The sequence below is a fragment of the Anser cygnoides genome, chromosome 4, assembly GCF_040182565.1.
Source record: "Anser cygnoides isolate HZ-2024a breed goose chromosome 4, Taihu_goose_T2T_genome, whole genome shotgun sequence".
In the NCBI taxonomy this organism is placed as follows: Eukaryota; Metazoa; Chordata; class Aves; order Anseriformes; family Anatidae; genus Anser; species Anser cygnoides.
The window spans coordinates 4,013,205-4,034,709 of NC_089876.1; the positions used below are offsets into that span (position 1 = coordinate 4,013,205).

General features: G+C 36.8%; 1 protein-coding gene across 4 annotated transcripts in view; it reads left to right on the forward strand.

Moving 5' to 3' along the window:
- Positions 1-21,505, forward strand: part of CTNNA2 (catenin alpha 2) — a 478,216-nt gene that overhangs the window by 120,209 nt on the left and 336,502 nt on the right. For all 4 annotated transcript variants that reach the window (XM_066995540.1, XM_066995543.1, XM_066995541.1 and 1 more), the window contains exons 5-7: positions 2,414-2,533; positions 4,884-5,150; positions 18,057-18,260. In XM_066995540.1, the coding sequence (XP_066851641.1) occupies positions 2,414-2,533; positions 4,884-5,150; positions 18,057-18,260 (591 nt within the window). The remainder of the gene's footprint in view (positions 1-2,413; positions 2,534-4,883; positions 5,151-18,056; positions 18,261-21,505) is intronic.

Here is a 21,505-nt window from a genome sequence, read left to right on the forward strand (position 1 = left end):
TGTGGCTGTTTGTAGCAAAATTCAATTTCAGGACCATAAATTTGATTATGTTTTTCAGGTTAAAAAGTATAATTTATTTTTGAGGATTGGACAGCGTAACTATTTTATCTTACCATTTTATAATGCAAAGTAGTTTTAGATAAAAATAAATTACTAGGAAAAAAGTGTTTATATATATATATACACATACATATATATAAAACTATTACTATGGGACAGCTCTTGTGTTGACTCAGTGGTAACATTCAAAGATTAGTGTAAGTTAACCATAAAATTAATAAACTCAAATCACTCACCATGTCAAAGTTATGAAGGCTGATTGCAGGGATCCTGCAATGTACTGTAATCAGTTTTCATTGAAAGCATGTCAAAGGAGTGTGTTACGCTTCAGACTTCATCAGAAATAGTGCATTTTAATGAATGTTTCAGAGGGGATATATGTAGTTGTGATCTGGAAAGACAGTCATTTCTTTCAGTAATAATATAATATGTGATGTGATAATTTCACTAATATAATGTGATGATGGACATAAAGCATTATGAGTCTATAGTAATTAAGTATGTGCTAGTTAATCAGGGGAAGCCATCTGTATAGTTGAGTGTGGTTGTGTTTTTTTAAGGATAGTGAAGTTACTCAGAAATGAATTTTAAAAAGTAATTTTATAAAAATAAATAAATAAGGGTTTCATGCTTGCGTCCTTTCAAATACCTTCAGTAACCAGTTTATTCATTTTGAAATTTCATGGTCTGTACAGTAGATAACGCACAGTAGAGTATAATCAATGTCTTTCAAAATGTGATTATCAGAGTGGAATCTGTAACAAATCCTCTAGCAATTTTATTTAATAGAGGGCTGGCAGGGCTTACAAAAATGTACATCAGTTTGTCATGCCCATGTTTCTCATTACAAATGTTAGAGATTCAGGTGGTTTAATGTAAATGCTTCTTGATCTGAAAGAGCGATGTTCATATTTTGCAGGGAAACCTGCAGGAGCAAATTAGTTCGTGCAGTGATGCTTTTATAATTTTTATTCAACGGTTAAGGAGTCAGATAGTTCAGCTTTAAAAACTGCTGTGCTTTCTAAGAAAAAAGGAGGTAATTGGATTTGGAATGAGGCATAGCTTGCAGCTCTCTGGCCTAGAAAAATATTTTCAACAATGCTACAGATTTATGTTCTGGAATTATAGCTTTTCCTATAGAAATCTATGAGTTTGCTATTCTACTGCGTGTAATTTGTGGATAGTCTTGAATCCACAGAAGGTAGTTAAGAGATCATAATACAAATATCCTCTCTCACAGGTAGAAAAATACAGTTAGAGCCACACAAATAACTAAAAGACAAGTTCTACACATATTTGTTTCTTTTCTAAAATCATTAGACGCTATCTTCTAGCGAATTTATGGATTTCCAGTGGCATTTGAAGAATAAGCTGCGAGCATATTCTTGTATAGGAGTATGTCTCTATCAGAATTAGCTGTTTCTCTTAGAGGAGAAAATGTGTCTGTTTAAAAGCTTATACACATTCTCATGAATTGAAGCAATTGCTTTTAGAAAGAAGGATGAATAAAAGGTATTCAATTTTCAATCTTTTTGCCTGGAATTGCATTTTTATCTTGTGAGGGAGAGAAATACAAATCTGAATTCCTGCCTAGTCACAGGAGAAGTTACTTTGCTTTCTGTGTTGAAAGAACATTTTATCCCTTCATATATTTTTTTTCTTGCTATACATAAGGCAAAGTTTTATGATAGATTTAATAGATTAACTTGTTAGTGTAACCAGGGTTTTATGTTTGTCTGCTAGCTACAGGATGACTGAAGAACTGCAGCTCTGTTTTCCTTGATAGATTCTTTTTTCAGTTTTGAAGTAACTGAAAAGAATCTCCTAGTGAAGCTGAGAAAAAGGAAATAGTAACTATGTTCTGGGTTAAATCTATTGTTCCATTTGTTTAACAATGATGCAGTTTTTTAAAACATTAGGGTAAATTTAAATATTAACAGTAAGTTTTAGTTTCTTTCTTTAAAATTCTTGTCCAGAATTAACAACTTCACTGTATTTTCACATGAAGCCTATACCACACATTAAGAAAATATCCATCTCTTTCGTTGTAAAACCCACAGATATTAAACATTTCATCTGATAAATATGAATGGGGAAATGAATATAGCTATTTCTTTTACAGTGTCTTTATGTGATTCCAAAGTACAGTACATGCAGAATGGCAATCAGACAGCTCCTCTATTAAGAAACCTAATTAAAGTTAGTGGGACTATCATAAAGCCACTGTACAGTGATGGACCTCAAAGCTAAATTGGATCCATATAATAAGGAGCAATGGATAGAATAATTACAGATTTTGTCAAATAGTGCAACTGGATTAAAATGATAACAGAGCTGATGTGTCATGTTCTAGGTAGAGGAAGCACTCGAAGCAGTGAAAAATGCAACAAACGAGCAAGATTTAGCGAATCGCTTTAAAGAATTTGGGAAAGAGATGGTAAAACTGAACTATGTAGCTGCTAGACGACAACAGGTGAGTGAATTCTAAAGCAGTGGTTGAGAAAGTTAGACTTGGTTCTAAAGATTTTATGTTCAAGTTCAATGTTTTATGTTCAAGTCTAGTTTAAAATGTACAATCATTAATTGCTATGTCATGGCCTATCATTTAATCATACTGATTTTTCTGAATGTGATGAAGTTTTTGAACATGCCATTACTTCCTTTAAGAATATTGTTCAAGTGGATTCAATTAATAATGGAATAAAGGGTGAAAAGGCAAGTGATTCAGGAGGTTAAGAACAGTTTTCACTTGATGGTTATTCCTGTTTAATTCTAACCTATGCTGACTTGAGGGCACTCTGACAGCTGGAAAAGCATGCGCTCTTTAGTAGTCTAGTCTAATTCAGCTTCTGGAAGAAGTGAAATCTACTTTTTGTTTTTAAAACCAACATTGTTAGTTTTTAGATACTTAAAAAGACAATTCATTTATTACTAAGGCAGATGGAAAAATAAACCAGAAAGTCATGATTACATTTATTCAGCGCCTGTAATTACACAACTTTGTGTTAAACAGAAATTTCTCCTAAACACTGTTCTTTCAAAGAGTCTAGACAGTCTGTAATTATGGAGCTGTGTAAGGGTTCTTCAACTTGAGCTGTGTTTGAATACCGCTAATTTTTCAGGGATGTTGTCTTTGTATGGCACAGCACACCTGGTTTAGAAAGTTGGCTTTTCACGTTCTTCCTTCTATTTATTTTCTGCATTACAGTGATGCCAATTTACTTCTGTATCACATGTATATTTCTAACAAATTAAAAATGTAAAACCTAGTAACATGTAAACAATGCTATTTTGTATATTCAGACACTTCTTTTACAGAAGTGTAGTTATAATTACAGGAAAAAGTGAAAAAAGAATAGGAAAGCTAATGAAGGTATATGTCTCAAGTTCTTATTGGAGATTGTATAAGATAACAGAAAATCTTAGTATAAACCTTTCAAATTTTCCTTCTTCTTCCACATTTTTACAGTGCTACTAAAGAATTCCATATACTTATGGAAAATCTTGACAGAATTAGAAGGTAGTACTTAGATTTTCATATGCTTTCCTTTAATCTCTTCTGTTTTGTAAATGACAAAGCGTTTAGTAACTTAATTCTCTTTGAGAACTGTCTATCAGTCATGTGTTTTAAATTCATGAATGGCTAAAACCTTTTAAACCCAGAACATCTGGGTTCTTTCTTAGTTTTTGCCTTAGGTTCTATGTGTGAACATAGTAAAACTATTCAGCTTAGTAAACTATTACTATAGTAAACTATTCAGCTCTCCAAGATACTTTGTTCACCATTTTAAAACAGAAGCAATTGTGTTTTCTTACTGTTTATGAATGTTGTTAGGACAACCTTACCTAACGTTTGGAATGCTTTCATGGACAGAGGGATATTGTGTATAAATAAATTTCCTTGTGGATAAAATAACAATAACGATAACAATAACAATGTCTTCTTATTCTGGTAAGGTAAGGCACGATATCTGACGTTTGTTGTCAGAAGAAACAAAAGGAAGTATATGTCAGTAAAACAAAAAGCAAAACACGTGAGAAATAGAGCAAAATATGAAGAAAAGGCAAATGTGCCTTATATATGCAAGGAAAACCCTAGGAAAAAGCATCTAAAAGCACAGCAGTGGTAGACAGGAAAGCAAGACATATTCATGGACTTTCCGTGACAAAAAGGGGGAAAAAAAATCTTTAGGAGGAATCCAACTCATGAAATATTCATAATTCTTAAGAACCCATAAAGCATATGTTCCATGAATTAAATAACCAGAACAAAAATATAATTATGCCTATAACAAAAATAACAAGGGGCATATTTACAGGGTCTTCATGAACTAAAACCATACTCATTAATAAAATCTCTTCATTTTTTTATTTTTTTATTTTTTAAAGGTCTATTTTACAGTGATTTTGTAAAGGACATAGGTATAGTATTTAAGAAAAATATGATGTTGCAGCGATGATGCTGCAATGATATTGCTGCACTCTTGTTGCCTTTATGGAATCAGCAGGCCGAATCCAGTCAATCAGGAAGAGAAAATACAGATTTTTTAAATATTACTATTTTTTTTTTCTTAATTGTATGCTGGCCTTTGAATAAGGCATACATATGGGCTCTTTAAGAACAATTCTGCTCTTTGTGAGCAAAATGTATGAGCTGTAGCTACACAGAAAGAATGGACTTTACTGAGCAGGAGATTTTGTGGGATTTATGGTAGATTCTGTCATTCCATCTCTGCAATATCACTAGACAGTGACAGTGTAGACAATACATTCTAACACTAAAACTTCAATTCACAACCAAATATTTGCATGTCTTTCTGCAGGAACTGAAAGATCCTCACTGCAGGGATGAGATGGCTGCAGCTCGAGGTGCTCTGAAGAAGAATGCCACGATGTTGTACACTGCATCCCAAGCGTTTCTTCGTCACCCTGATGTTGCAGCCACTAGGGCCAACAGGGATTATGTCTTCAAGCAGGTACAAGAAGCAATTGCTGGTATCTCCAATGCTGCCCAGGCCACCTCACCCACTGATGAGAACAAGGGGCACACTGGCATAGGAGAGCTTGCTGCTGCACTAAATGAATTCGATGTAAGTATCAGAAGTGTGCAGAAAATGAAGTGTTTCACCATTAAATCGAGAGTGCTTTCTAACTGAGTGGGTTTTGAACAGGACTCAAATTTCTCTCTTCATTCAGGTCAATTTCCTTAGACTGCAGAGGCAAAGCGCAGATTGATTTGTGTTACTTTTAATGAGGAATAGTTGTTTGCTGCTAATGGACTTGAATTATAAGAGTTTTTGCTCATATGCTGCAGCTGTTATAAAGAAGTTGTCTTCTGTCCTAGTGTCCTTGAAAAATCTACTACATAGTTCTAAATAATGCAAAGTGTGATTAATCTGACAGTTTTACTTCTGTGACGTTTTTCATGCCTTTTGTTGAATGGTAAAATCATATTTGTCCAGCATGTCAGGGAGGAAGGTAGAACAGGAAAACAAAGATGCTGGTGGAAAATAGTGTCCTAGAAACATTAACAATGTGTTTGTTGAGTCATGAATTATGTTCATCAAATATATGAGTCAAACATCTTTTCAAACACAGTTGTTATCAGTAACTTTAGCTGCAGACAAGGTGCTGCAGTCTCAGTTACAGCAGCAGCTCCAGTTTTGCTTAAGTAACTTTCTTAACACCTAATTTCATTAACAAACCTTTTTTTCTTTATGTATATATATATATTTCCCCATTTCAGACTTGAGCGCAGTCTTTTAGAAAGTAGAAAAACTTCATTTGAAGACAGTATATGAAAATATTTTTTCCCATTAATTCTAATTTTATATAAGGGTTTGCTAAAATTGTTATTAGGTAATGGTGTATTTTTCTCTTAGACTAATGCACAAATTTGCAATGCAAGCACCTGTAAGACCTTCAGGAGCTATTAAATCCTACTGTATTTAGGACTGAAAGTGGAGGAATTTGTAGAGGATGTTCATCTCATGTCCTAGTGGATTGGGCTTCTCTTCTGCATCTCTGGTTTACTGTCATCGGGCCTGCTGTGGAGATGGTAATCGAACGAGTAAACATTACAGGAGCAATGGAAGCTCAAGAACTGAGAAAGATATTGTAAAAAAGGCAGAGAATGAGTATACAAATAATAGCAAAAGGGAAATAGGGACAGATCTGGAAACATGACAGCTGAAAATGTGCGGATAGGCACAGGAAGAGAGGTACAGGCTGGTAGCTGAGGAGCAGAAGGGTTCATGCCATTAGAAAACATACTCTGTTCATGTTGTGGTGCCTCATGTGGTGCACAGGAGAAGCCATGCTCTGGGAATGAGGCAGGGTTGCATAAGGGTGGATAATCAATTTTCTCCTTCACTGGCCAAAGAAGTTGCAAATGTAGTGAATAAAAAGGAATTGCAGAAGTTGAAACTGATAAAACCATTCAGAACTACTGCAGGACTCAAAGATGGGCTCAAGTTTCATCATGCTTTTAGATTAAAGAAGCAGTACTGCCTGCATTGACGACACAATCTTTTTTTAGTGTCTATATTTCTAGTTCTGTAGTTTCTCCTGTAATATTGTTGTGGGTCAAGATTTAAAGAATTCTGCCTGGTTTTCAGAGCCTTCTCAGCTGACAGGTCCCATACTGGTAAGGTCCTGAGAATAATATCCCTGATTGCCCTCTGGCTTTGTGTGGGACTTTGCGTGCTACGGACAGCAGAGGTTTGACAAACAGTGACAGAAAACACATGACTCTTAGCAGTTCTAAACTGATGATGCTACTGCTATCTGGAAAAGGCAGCTGGTCAATGCAAAGGGAGTCATTGTGCTTAGTGAAAGTAAATTTAGTGATTCATGGGGCTGTGGAGACTGCGAGGCATCTGATGTTGTGCCCTGCCTCTTTGTGAGATTATTTGTTCATAGTTTATCTCCGCAGGTAAAGTCTTTTACAATTTATGCAATGTTGCAGGCATCATAAATGTGTATGTGAGATGTATAGTCATGGTATCATGCTCTGTTCATAATTACATGTGGAAAAACAGGCTATTTTTGAGAATTTTTTGAATTTTAAGAAACAAAAATTTTCATCTCTTAGTAAGGATACAAAGGCTGCAAGTATTGCTTCATCTGCTTTCTAACTACATTTCCTATTTTGCCTCACCGCTTAGCCGTTGAATGAGGTTTATTTGAACCCAGTTTCGTAGCAGAGACAACATTCCCCAAACTTCAGGGAAAGCCTTAGTCGTGGGATGATTCTGAATTTACCCGTATATTTTACAAGCAAGCAAGAAAGCAAAATTACCAGTCTCGTGTAACTATGTCATGGGTACAAATATGGCATGGAAAAAAAAAAAAGTACCCTGTGGGCAAGGGAAAGGAAGGTTAGTTTTTGCAGCGAGAGTGATTTCATAGTGCATTTATCTACAGTATCAGACATGTTGACTGAGATCAATTTGATTTTGTTATAAAGTACATACTAAGCCTGGTATTGTATAACAAGATAATTCTTCCATATCAAAAAAAAAGTTTGCAAACTTTTCCATAACATTTACCAGTTTCAGTAATTTACCAGGCTTCAGTATTTCAAATTTCAGAATCAGTGCTCTGTGGTTTAACACTTCAAATAACTGCAGTGTAAATTGCCTGAATATCTTCTGAATATCTTCTCTGTCAAAATATCATCTCATGTAATGTAAATAATTATTCCACCTATTTTAAACACTTCAGCTTTTGTGTTTGATTAGGCTAATTGTTATACTGCATAGTGTAATATGCCTGAGTGACTTGTGGTATAACATCACCTGTGAGTTATTAGCAGCAAAGTCTTTGGGAAGAGTTATTGTTTACTGCCTCTCAGAGATAGTTTATGTAGAAATGAAGAGTTCACAAATCTGTTTCTTCTCAGCGTTTGCTGCTTTAAAGTACTGTTTGAAGTTGATTGATGAAAGATTCAGAAGTACATGCCTAATACCTGTTTTTTGTCCTTTAACTTAAATGTTTCTGCATTATTTTCAGATCATTTAAATGCAGATATTCTTGGATTTACTATTGACAGAATTAATTATTAAGTTTGGTATATACTTTGTGTTCATTTAATATTCTGGGTTCTTGCTGCAACTAAGAGCACAACTTTTGCTCCGCTTGTGAAACTTACCCAAATTTCTGCAAGTTACTTTGCTAAGAACTTCTTGTGAACTCTGAAAATACTCTGCTTACGCTGAGCAAACGGTAGTTTTGGTCTGGAAAGGCTGAGTAGGTCTCAGCCTCTCCATTGCCAAGGGACTGCTGTTGCCACATGCTGTCAGTGACATGAAGAAATGGTGTTTATTGGGCACTGGGCATCTCCAGAGAGCCAGAGAGTGCCTCCAGGCAGATCATGGATCAAGGCTGGGACATGGTTCAGTGGGTGACATTGGTAATAGGGTGATGGTTGGACCAGATGATCTTGGAGGGCTTTTCCAACCTTAATGATTCTGTGATTATAGGATTCCTAGTTTCTGGAAAGGCAGTTGTGGGATGTGCAAACAACACTCTGAAAGTGTAAGCACTGCTGAAATTCCCATTATCGGAGTTTAAAATATGGCACCCTAAAATACTTAATATTTTAAATATTTCTAAATATCTTGCTTACGTTTTGATAGGAACAAGTAGGGTAATCATCTTTTTTGCTGTGAGGGTAAATATTGATCCATAAAAATGAATATTTCTGTGTTTGGAGCAGGGCTTGTGTTGTCCATGATGAATTATGAGTCAAGGATAAAATATATAAAGCCTCTGACTTAGAAAAGGGGAAAAAAAAGGAAAAAAAAAAAGAGAGAGAAAAGAAAATGTTTTCCATTGATGCTAAAAGCCAATACCTGTCACCTTTTGTATTACTCCAGAAAGAAAATATGAAAACTGATGAGGCTGCTTAGCTGCCTATCTCTTTGAGTTTTGTGTGTGTGTGTACACATAATAAATTGGCAAGTATCTATCTATTCTGTATCTATCAATGGAATGAAATGAGATTGCATTTGTTAAAAATATATATATATAGTCCCAGTTTTTTAACAGATGCTAATTCAAGCAGACGCACCTTACACTTGATGTTATTTTAGTGCTCCAGTGATTTATTGTTTCTCTGTGCAGACATCCATTTGTCTTTAAAGCTGCTCACCAGCAACGTTCAGCTGTGTTACATCTTGAGCTGCTGTGCCTGTCACTCCTTTACCATCTGATTTCACAATCACATTATCTTGAATGAATATGGAAATTTCTTTTATAAAGCGATTGATCTGCTAGAAAAGTGAAAGAGGTGGTTAAAATTATTTTTGTTTTTCCTATGTAAGGTATTTCTGTATTTACGTTACTGAAAATGCACCACGTTTTGTTAGAAGGATTTGAACAGAAAGCTTCCAGGCAGGGAAAGTCAATCTTCAGTAACTTTTTAAAGAATTCAAGTCTAGCATTTGGAGATGACTGCTTGTTATGAGAAACAAAGTGGCTGATGCGCTGGTCCCTGTCCTCCAGGCTGTAAATGGAGTTCATAATTAATAAGTGGAATATCATAACATACTTTTCTGAGATATGAATAATGCCTTGAAAACATTTTTCAGGGTTACTGAATGCAGTGCTCTGTAAATGGAGCGAAATATCTAACGTGTGTAATGGAAAAAACAGGTAGAAACTGAAAAGACAGCATACCTGAGTACAACAAGGGAATAACAAAGGACATTTTTATTTTTTTTATTAATAAAATTAAGAGTAGTCCAAAGGTGATGTGAATGTAGCAGACAGAAGGGATGCAGTATCATGCAGTCATGAAATAACTACCTTTAAAATGTTGCTTTTTGGGCAAATGACTATAGCAAATGGCCAACCTGGGAATGGATCTCTCAAAATGTTTATGCAGTCTCAATTTATTTGTAAATATGTTCTTCAGAGAAGTGATTTGTGATGCTGGAAGAAAATGGACTAAATGTGACCTTCAAAAAAAGAACTGAAACGTGTTTGTTTCAGAATTGAAGTCGTAAGAAATAATTGCAAAAATGTACTGCATGTCCCCCATAAGAAATTGAAACCAGGCTTGTTTAGCTCTAGTGTCCAGGGAAGAAGAGTGAAATTGCTATTTCTGCATAGCAGCACTTATCTACTGAATTTAAATAGGGACAGCCAGGTTAGCATGGAATGGAGAGAGCGTGATGACAAATCAGATAATCTCATGTATGACTCTGAAATATACATTGTTTTTCTTTTCACTTGTGGAGCTGAAGTGGCTTTTAAGTTGCCATGGTGCTGAGCTGATCATTTCACATATGAAAGCAATCCGGCTGCATCCCTGTATGTCAGAAGCTCGTGTTTGGTGAGGCACTTTATGGCTCTTCCTGTGCTCCTCAGATCCCTTGAATGGGGAAAAATCCCAGAGTAGCCATCCTTCACACGTTAAAAAAATAGTGAATAACAACAACAACAACAACAAAAGTTGTATTTTACAGTATATTTAAACATTTTGTGTTTCCAAAAAATACCTTTGAAATACCTTTGAGGATGCTGACCTTATCTTCAGGGATGGTATAAGCAGAGTAAATTTTCAGGGTCCTGGTGGTGCCAAGGGGCTTGAAGAGCTTTTTCTTCCATATCATTGCAGCATACTATTTATTTATTTATTTTCCCCTAAGGAGTTACAAGTTAAATAGAACAGTGTATGTGGACTCAGTTGATTTGGTACCGATCAAGCTTCCACTTTTCTAATGTCATTTGGTTATTTTGGCCAACAGCTTTGCACCTGCCCTCCCATCCCTTCCTTAGCCTCTTATTCTCCATCTCCTGTTCCTTGCTCTCGCCTTCAGGACCAGAGGGATGGAGGCGTGCGGCACATGGCCTGGTGCTATAGGAAAGAGGGAAAAGGCATTGGTTTAAAATTATTCCTTCTTTCCACCATTAGTTTCTTTCTTTTACTTTCTTCAAAACCTTTGCCTTTTCTGTTAGAATAAGATTTGTATAGGAGGGAATGCCGTAATTCACAATTTTCCATGCAGGATGAGATAGTTGAGCAGCAAGAAACTCAAATTATTTTGTTTACCTGCTTTGGAAGTTCCTTCTGCTTTTAGTCTTGGTAGGTGGCTTTGTGACTTTTTTTTGTGGTTAATGTTTCATCTGTGCTTGTGTATGTATGGGAAAGTATATGTGTTATTGTGGAAACGTCAGCTCCACCGCACCAGTGGCAGCAGTGCAAACGACAGGATTTGGGTATCAAACTTGTAGCAGGAATGTGACCTCTGTAAAGGGAAACACCGCTCCCTGCCAGCAGTGAGGAGCACGTTCATTCTTTTCCCTTTTAGCACTGAGAACGCCGATGAGCCTCGGAGCGTTTATTTTCTGTTTACGAGCACCACCTAGTGGGCTTCTTGATTTCTCCTTTCTGTTTATTTGAAACGCTTTATCCCAGTTCTCCTGTGTAGTAAATTAGCCTCGTGGAAAGATTTCCCAATCAATAATGCCATTTGTAAGTTTAATGCTAATACTTCTTTTGTGTTTTCTTTTCAAATACAACGGCTTGTAATAGGCAATAATCAGGTTATTTGCAAAGCAGGCTTTGTAATGAACCCTCTTCCAAGCAAATTTGTTAGAGACAGTGGAAACAAATGAAACACAGTTTAAGAATCCAATCAACACATACATATATATGCCTATACATAACATAGATTTTCTCCAGCAATATAATTATTCCATCGTTATTCAATATATTATGGGCTTCTTACTTTGTTGTTAATAAGTGTGACTAAATGATTATATCCAAAACATATTAAAGTTTTGTCAGTAGCTCAAAATTCATACTTAGTGAAATTATCCAATTAAAGTACTCTCGTTACTATTTTGAGTGTTTATTTAGCACCTCTGAGATGCTTATTTAACTCACACATGTAATAAGGGAACATAACCAATATTTCATGGAAGTAATATCTCCATTTAGAGCAAGGAGTCGAGCAAGGCTGCTTGCTGCGTGGAGGTGGGGTTGGCGCTGCTTCCTGTGCCCCTGGCTCTGCTCATCTGCCACCTTCTTGCCCTGAGCATTTATTCATCAAACTGCTGTGAATTTATTCATCCTATCTTCCCAGAAGAGAAGATGTTCACTTATTTCTCTATTCTTTTAACAAATCAAACTAGCCGATCAAAAGGTTCAGTGCTGGAGCAGAGTGAGCAGGAGGAGGGTGTTTTGGGGAGCTAGAAAAAGGGGGACCTCCTTCGCCCTGTGCTGTTGCACTGTTCCTCTGTTGGTGTTGTATTTTCCAAATCTCAGCTGTGTGGTATCTATCTGAAACACAGCATAGTGGCAGATGAAAACATTTGATTTGTCACTAAGCAGAAATTAAATATAAATAGCCTTGTTTGCACTTTTGAGGGATATAGACGTACACACACAAAACAAACCTGTGAGCACGCTGCATTTATTTTCATGGTTGTGCAGGCACTTCTCCAAAGAAACACATTAAACACTTCTTTATACAGTGTTGGCTCCCACGTTGTTCTGAAAAACTGGGTCCCTCACTATATTATATGCTCCTTTTTATACAATGACAGTTTTTCATGCTGCCTTGTGGTAGTGACATTGTTTGTGTCTAAGATATATATCAATTTTTTTTTTTTTAAATGGCATTTGTCACTGCAGTTTTGGTTCCTTGTTCTGACATATTGTTTGTTTTGCAGTAGCATTGGCCTTGAAAAGTGTATTTTCATTGTGTTAAATCACCGAGAATCATGTTATGAAATGGTCTCTGCCCTGAAGGTTTTACATTCTAAATAGAGGAACCAATAAAGTGTGAAAAGAGAAATAGAAGAAAGAAGCTATTGTTTGTCCAGTCACACAACAGATTAATACAAGAGTCAGTAAAGGACCCTCAAAGCCCTAAATCCCAATTAAATTTCTCTTCTGCTGTGCTCTGCTGTTTATCATGGTATTTAATATATCACTTCAGTTTACTGGAATTATCTTAGATTTTCATTTTTGCAAAACAGTGTTATACACAGATTTCACACTTGAAATATATTTCTGTTCTGTCTAGGTTATTTCCTCCACCTGCAGAGCTCCAGCTATAATTGCAGTTGCTGTTTATCAGTTTCATGCTACTACATGAATATTTTTCAAAATTTAGAGTTGCTTTTTTTCTTTCTTAGCTTATCAAATTAGATTCACACACTGCTATCATTATACTCCCTGATAAAGTTGATAAAGCGTCCCTCTCCAGGGACTTAACCTTCTCTTAGTGTTTTTTTTTTTTTTTTTTTTTTTTTTTTTTTTTTTTTTTTTTCTATTTTGACATCTATTTTGAGCAGATCCAACAGAGAGACCTCAAGATGACAAGGGGGCATTAGGACATGGCACATGAGGTGCTGGCAGAGCTGGGAATTTTTCAGACTGCAGAAGAAAATTTTTTTGGGGGAGGATCTTGTTGGCATTTTTCAGTTGCCTTGTGGGATGCAGTAGAGAAGTTGGAGCCAGACTCTACTTGGAGATTCATGGTAATGGGATGAGACACAACTGACACCAGGGAAATTCTGTTTGAATATTAGGGGGGGAAAAAACAAAAACAAACAAACAAAAAACCATAAAGGTGATAAAATATTGAAAAGGGGCAGAGAGATTTAGAAAATCTCTAAGGATAGAGATTTAACAACATGACTGGATAAAGCTTTGCGTAGCCTGGCCCTATGTCAATGTTGGCTCTGCTTTAAGGAGCTGTTTAAAGCAGGTGACATCTGGAAGTGCCTTCCAATCTAAGTTATTCTAGGGTTCTGACTTTTCACTAACGTAATATCCCACTAAAATACTTAACAGACTTCTGTAGCATAGAAAATCAGAAATTTATTATAAACAAATATTTTGTGGAATATGGATGAAAAATTTATTAATGCAGTTCTTTGTCTTTTGTCCTCCGTAAGCATAAGTTTTGATGGTCATAAAGGCCTCTTCATTTAGAAAGAGTCCACAAATCTCTTAAATCTTGTCCTTTTCTTTTTTTTTTTTTTTTGGCTTGGATGAATTATGACTCTTAACAATACACACTTTATTATGTAAAGCATAAACAGTATTTGAATGTGACTTGTACAGAACTTCCTAAATTTATTCAGGCAGTGTGACATAACTGCTTGTGAAAATAGTGAGTTGGGTTTCAGTGATCAGAGATGTTGGAAATGTTTGATCTGTGGCTTGTTCACACTGTAGGACAGCAAAGGATAGAAATAATTTAGGAACATGTCCTTGGTAGGTCCTTGGCTCCCATAGAAGAATGTGGAGTTCTGGGTCTTCCAAAACCTCTAAGGAGGAAAATGGGATTTGTGACTCCCTAAGAGGTGTTTGAAAGTTGACGTGTAGGTAGGGAGCCTTATACCTATGGATGTGAGGAAGAGGAGAAGTGAAACCTTTATGGAAGAACTGTCTGCTTGGCTCTAGCTGAAACATGAAAATTACAACAGCGCTGTATGGAGGTTGCCTTGATCAACCTTATGGGTTAAGACGTTCACTACTGTGGTGGTTTTACTCGGGTGGGCGGCCGAGCTCCACCACAACTGCTCTCTCACTCCCCCTCCTCGAAGAGGAATGGGGAGAAAATACGATGAAAAGGGCTCAAGGGTTGAGAAAAGGACAGGGAGATCATGCAGTAATTATTGTGACGGGCAAAACAGTCTCAGCATAGGGAGATAGTAAGATTTATTGCTAATAACTAAGAAGCTAGAGAAGTGAGAAACAAAGGAAAGAAACTAAAAGCACCTTCCCCCCATCTGCCCTCTTCCACCTCCTCCCCCCGAGCGGCGCAGGGGAACGGGGGAATGGGGGTTATGGTCAGTCTATAGCGCTTCTTCTCTGCCGCTCCTTCTCGGTCACTCTCGTCCCCTGTGCTGTGGGGTCCCTCCCACGGGATGCAGTCCTTGCTGAACTGATCTGGCGTGGGCTGCCCACAGGCTGCAGCTGTTCAAGAACTGCTCCAGGTATGGGTATGTACCACAGGGTCCATCCCTCAGGAGCGAACTGCTCCAACCTGCGTCCCCCACGGGCAGCAGCGCCTGCCAGCTCACCTGCTGCTGCGTGGGCTCCTCTCCAGGGGCTACAGGTCCGGCCCGGAATCTGCTCCGGCAGGGGTCTTCCACAGGCCGCAGCCTCTGTCGGTGCAGGTCCACCTGCTCCACCGTGGTCTCCTCCACGGGCTGCAGCGTGGAGCCCTGCTCCACCGTGGTACTCCATGGGCTGCAGGGGGACTGCCTGCTTCACCATGGTCCTCACCACAGGCCGCAGGGGACTTCTGCTCCGGCGCCTGGAGCACCTCTCCCCCTCCTTCTTCACTGACCTTGGTGCCTGCAAGGCTGTTCCTCACGCCTCTCACTCTCCCAGCTGCTGTGTGTCGCAGCGTGTTTTTTTTTTTTTTTCTCCTCTTTCTTAAATATGCTCTCACAGAGGCGCAAAATAACATCACTTACTGGCTCAGCTCTGGTCAGCAGTGGGGCCCTTACCAAACATGGGGCAGCTTCTAGATCCTTCTCACAGAAGCCACCCCTATGGCCCCCTGCTACCAAAACCTTGTCACATAAACCCGCTACAACTACGAGTAGAACAAGTTGGCTATCAGAATTCCTCTAGTCTTTAGTAAAGAGTACTTGCTATCTTTGATCATGACAAGTTCTAGGGTAATTAAAATCACAATTTTTCATCATTAAAAAAAATATTGTATTTGAATAAGGGAACAGAAAATCTAAAAAATGCAGCTAATTATTGTTACAACTTTTTCTTGCTATTGGCACAAATTGCTAAGATAGGTCGTTTGATGCAATTTCACTCTTAATTAAATATGCTGTTGTAAAGATGAATTTCTACAGCTGATTTCTAAAAATCCCAGTGCTTACGAACATAAGTGTGACAGTGAACTCTAAGTATTAACATTTGACTGAAAAGCACAGATACATAAATATGCATAGGCCCAACTCTTAGAGAAGTCATTTCTAATTTAGATGCTTGTAAAACTGCTCTGCTTACTGCTGTGAAACACAGACCCTAGAAGATACATGCAAGATGTTATTTCACAATCTAGTTTATGCTGCGCTTGTTTCTGTGAAGTCAGCAGTTCTCGGAGCTGGAACAAAATGATATCTGGTTAGAATTCTTCCATTTTTCCTTTTTATTAAATAATGAATTTTAATAAATTTCCTGACATCCTTGCATTTGTTACCATCTAGCTGCTTTGCATTCACTTAGTTTACATGTTTCTCAGGGCTTGATCCTTGTTCTGTGCAGAGTAATGGGAGTTCTGCTTTTTGTGTGTGTGGAATAATTAATCGGAAGTTTTATTGAGAAGTAAGCAGATCTTTCAGGAAGGCCATACTTCACTAATTTAAAGAAAACATATTGACTTGGAATCAGAATTTAGCCTAGAATAACTTTATTTGAACATCTGCTGATTCATAATAACTGATAACGTTTTTGGTGTTAAAGGAAGATGTTGTGTATATATCATGTTGCTAAATCCTGATTTACATTTTAATACACTATATGGTGTGTTTTCAAATTAACTCCATCGTTTAGCTTGTGCTTGTTGATTGCTGTTGGATATTTCAGCAAATAGACTAATCAAAATGTCATCAAAATGCTGTGAAAAATCAAATGGTTCATTAACAAAAACCTTATCTGCTTTAAAGTATTTGTGATAATTTTTAGAAAACAGAATAGTTTTAACTTTTTCAGATCTCTTTTATTCCTATCATGTTTTATTTTCTTTTAAAACTCAGATAGGAATTCTACAACTTAGAGAACATTTTTAGACAATACGTGGTTATGAAACCTATTTGCATGACTGCAGCAAAAGGTTACTGAATGTCATGGTGTTGCTAAGGTGCCCAGAAGTGGGAGCAGAAGATTCTTTCTTTGTGTTTGTTACCTTGAACTACAAGGAGAGAAAAGCAAGTCAGAAGATAATCTACTGATGACTCAAGGCTCATAATGTGACATGAGATTGTACGCTGCTGGGGAAGAATCTGTGTATATTAGCCCTACTTGATATTTGGTAGCACATTTGATATTATAAAGTGTTTAGCAGTGATCATAATTTAAGAATTCAAATGCTGTAAATAGAAGATAGTCTTGGAAAAACAAACATTTTCTAGTGCAGCAAAGATATTTCGCTAACCAGTGTACTATTTGACAAATTAAAGACGTGTCTAGACTGTCTTCCTATAGTGTAGTATCAGAGTTATTCAACTAAATGATCCGGTACTTTTCCCCAATTTAATAATAATAAAAATAATAAAGGCTTACAGAAGCCTTTAGAAAAAGGGATTAAAAAGATGTTTCACGTATTGTGATTACCTAATGTGGTGTTCTTGTAGTGTTCTTTCCCTCTTTTCTGAGGGAAAATTCCCTCAGATTTTTTAATTTAATATTGTACTAACGTAGTAGCATTTTAGCAGTATAGTCTACTAATACAACTAATCAAAATGAAGGAATCAATAAACATGGAGATTATTCAACTTTCTTTTCAGTCATAAAAAACCTAGCACTTCTAAAACATTGGCTGAATATTTACACCTTTCAAAGTAATTTCCTGACCAGTGAAAAAAAAAAACTAGAAGGTTCAGAAAAGAACATTATTCATGACTTTACTGTACATCAAGATAGAATATGTACACACAATGTACACAGAGATACAAACACGTTACATACCTGCTTCTATAGTTTGTGTTATTTTGTTTTTTACTACTTATGATTCCAAAATTCTCATTTGAGCCAGTTGTGCTGCTCATGCCAGTAGTGTTTTGTAACACATATATGCTGTGAATTATTTTCATACATACATTGGCATTTCATAGTTGCCAGATATTCCTTTGATATAGATTTTTCAGGAATTTGGTAGATAATTCATCCATATGAAAGATTAAAACCCTGTGAAGCTGCTGAAAAAATATTTAAAAAAAAAAAAAGAAAAAGCAAGATTTATGTATGCTCCTAATCTTTCCACTTCTGTTTTGTTTTTCAGAACAAAATCATTTTAGACCCCATGACTTTCAGTGAGGCCCGATTCAGACCATCTCTTGAGGAGAGGCTAGAGAGCATTATCAGTGGAGCGGCGCTGATGGCAGACTCCTCGTGCACGCGAGACGACCGCCGAGAGAGGATCGTAGCAGAGTGCAACGCCGTGCGGCAGGCCCTGCAGGATCTGCTCAGCGAGTATATGAATAATGTAAGTTATACAGACTTAGTATTGGCTTCTTTTTTGTAGATGTTTAAACTTTTCCATAGATAATGTTCTGGCTTTAATTATTTAAAAAAAAATAAATGCTTCTTCATATGAAGAGTAAAGGTAACACTATTTGAATTATTTAACTTTTTAATGTGTTGCGAACTTATGACACAACTTTGGTACAATTAGAAGTTCACAGGAATGTGTTTTGGTACTTGAAGGAACTCCTTGCTCCCCATAGCTGTAGCATTGAAGTTCCTTCTTAGGTACTAAATAGCCAACAAATAATTATGTCGAGATTAAAATGAAACCTAATAGCGAGAAATGTCAGTGGGAAATGACCTAAGAAGAATTTTCCCTAATGAAAATGAATATGTTTCATTATCAAAGTGATTTCCACTGTGCGATAATGGTCGTTGCGTGTGCTTGTTAGGATGCTACCTGTAGGGGCTCTGCTGTGTGGGTTAAACCACTGAAAGTCTATGCTTGCTGTTGGAGCTATTAAATATTCAGTTACCCTGAAAGTAGTGAGTAATATTAATCAGTGTTACTACTCACACAACGAGATGTCTGAAGTGCCTTTAATACAGTATCTTTATTCCTATGAAGGGATTCAAGAGGTGTTGAATTGTTCAACATGGTGTTAACCTGCAGTGCATAACCTTTGCTCTGCCTACCTTATCCCAGAAAATTCTCTCCGCCTAACGTATTAAAACTCATAAATACAACCCCTGTTTCCTGTGGAGGACATGTGAAGTCCTAAGCAACATCGACTACCTTTTTTAAAACGGCAATTTAATTTTGAGAGAAATACAAGAAATGATTTTTTTTTCGCTTCTAAAAATGTGGTAGTTGCCATTTGAAACAAGCAGTCGTACCTATGGTTGCCCCTTTTGCGACCCTTTGGGCACTGAAATGTAAGACTAACAAAGAGTCTTAAACTCTCTTTACAAACGTACTTGATATGATCTGAAATATTTGCAAACAGGTATCTGAAAAAACATTATCAGTCTGACAATCCCATGGTTTGCTGTTTCTTGTCTATCATTGCTACCAGACTATAAGATTGCATATTTTGATCTTATTTTGCTGGAATCATTAAAACAATATTCAAGGAGGAACCTTTAACATTGATATTTACATCGGTACTCTTACGGTTACTTGGTAGACTGATACAACGTAGTATCAATCGTGCAAAATTCAGTCATATTTATATATATGGAAAATGACAGATCATTTCTGGCTTATGGTTGTTGATCAAATGTGCGTACTTATTTGGTACTTGTTATGAGGTACAAAAAAAAAGTCAAATTGAATTTTCCGTGGTCATACTTTACGGTTACAGACAATGAATTGCTGGGTATGGGCAATATTATTTACAGTCATTGCCAGATTAATCATTCTCCGGGTTAAAACTGTTTGCTTCAAGCTATCTACTTATATGATTTGGGATCAAAGTGGAGTTTCAACTGTTTGGCTGCCAAGTAGATAATCCCGTTTACCATGTTAGGCATTTCCGCTGCAAAGAGCCATATAAATTGGTTGCGGTTTATGTTCTATCTTACCTTAAATTTCCATAGATTCTAAGTAGAATATAGAGTGCAAAAGAACACACTCAGAATGGAGTTGTCATTCTTGAAGTTTCTTTCTTGATCTTTGGTTATTGCACCCGTGGATGGTATTCTAGACATGAACGGGGAGGGTTATAGGCAGCTCTATGAAATACAGGGTTGGCTGTGCAATGATGTGAGCTGGTTGTGCTGAATGCTAAAGGCAATGCAAGGAGAAAAAGGGGGCTTTACCTGATTTTGCTTGCAAGACGAGGAAATAGCATCCAGCTAAACAGCATAGGAACTTCTGCCTTTTAGGTAGCATAGGATGTATATGAAAACTTCCTTGACCTGCAGAACACCCCGTGCCCACCTCTTTCTTAGAAAGTTAGGGAGTCACGGATCTTCTGTGCTCCTGCAGGGCATTTTTAGTACGTCTGTCACCTCTCCTGATACTCGCTGCACCCATGATATGTTTTTGTCATTAGTTGCTTCACCAGCCTCTAGTAGATCAATATACTCTGCTACATAGGAAAGTAAAATATAGCACTCACAACAGTGTCGTTTCTCCTATTCATCTGCCCAGTCTTTATGGATCCATCACAGTCTAGTAAGCAGGTAACAATGTTCTTTGTTAGTTTTGTAAATGGAGTGAAATCTGTCTATTACCAAAAGTTCTACTGAAGTGAGTTAAAGTTGATTTTGCAATTCAGAAAACTTAGATAGTCAATTGCCACAGGTCATCTTATCATTTGGTGAGGGAGACACAATACTGGTGAAACAAATCTTCAAGATATGTGGCGTAGGGATAAGAGTTTTTAAAAAATATGGAAATATCTACTTTCAGAATGTTGGCAACCAAATCAAAAATATGAAAAGAAGTTTTGTGAAAGAGGAGGATAGGGCAGATTTCAACTTAGAAGAGTAAAAGTAATGTTGGTTTTGCATTTATATTATTTTCTGTTATAAAGGACTGTCACAGTGATAGAAGACTTTGAAAAGACATGTTTGGAGAGGTGTTTTGGTTCCTCCTTCCTTCTCCTGAGATAAATGTTGGTTTATTCCGTTTCCTACATATCGACTTAGATTTTTTTTCAAGCTTTTTCCTATTCACAAATACTCGATATTCTGGTCCCAATTCAGAGGTTACTTAAGCAATTACTGTTGTAGGAGGTTTTTGAATTATTGTTACAGCAAAATTAGTCCCTAGGATCTTTACCAGCTCTATGAATAATTATGTATTTGTATAATACATTGCATTGACTGGAGTCTCACAGTGCATAAGCACTCAACAAGATCTGGTATGGAGATGAGATATAAACTGTTTCATTATCGTTTGTGTATCCTCTAGTAGATATCTATTAATACATATGTTCCATTTGTCTTATCAGTAGCTATGTCAAAACATTTTCCCAGCATGGTATCTATTATTTCCATACTGAACTCAACTGAACTTTAAAATTTTTCATTTCTGGGAAGTGGGGGCAGAAGGAATCTCAGTCTGCTAGGTCATATGACGTTTTCCATCTCTCAGAACATCAGAGTTTTTTTCCTCTGCATTCTTAGGTATCATTCTTAGGTATCTGTAATAAATAAATTCTTAGGTATCTGTAATAAAAGTGATCATTTATTAAATGACATTACTAGACTTCTGTCCTACAGAGGACTAAATACAGCTCCGCAGAAGCTCTTAAT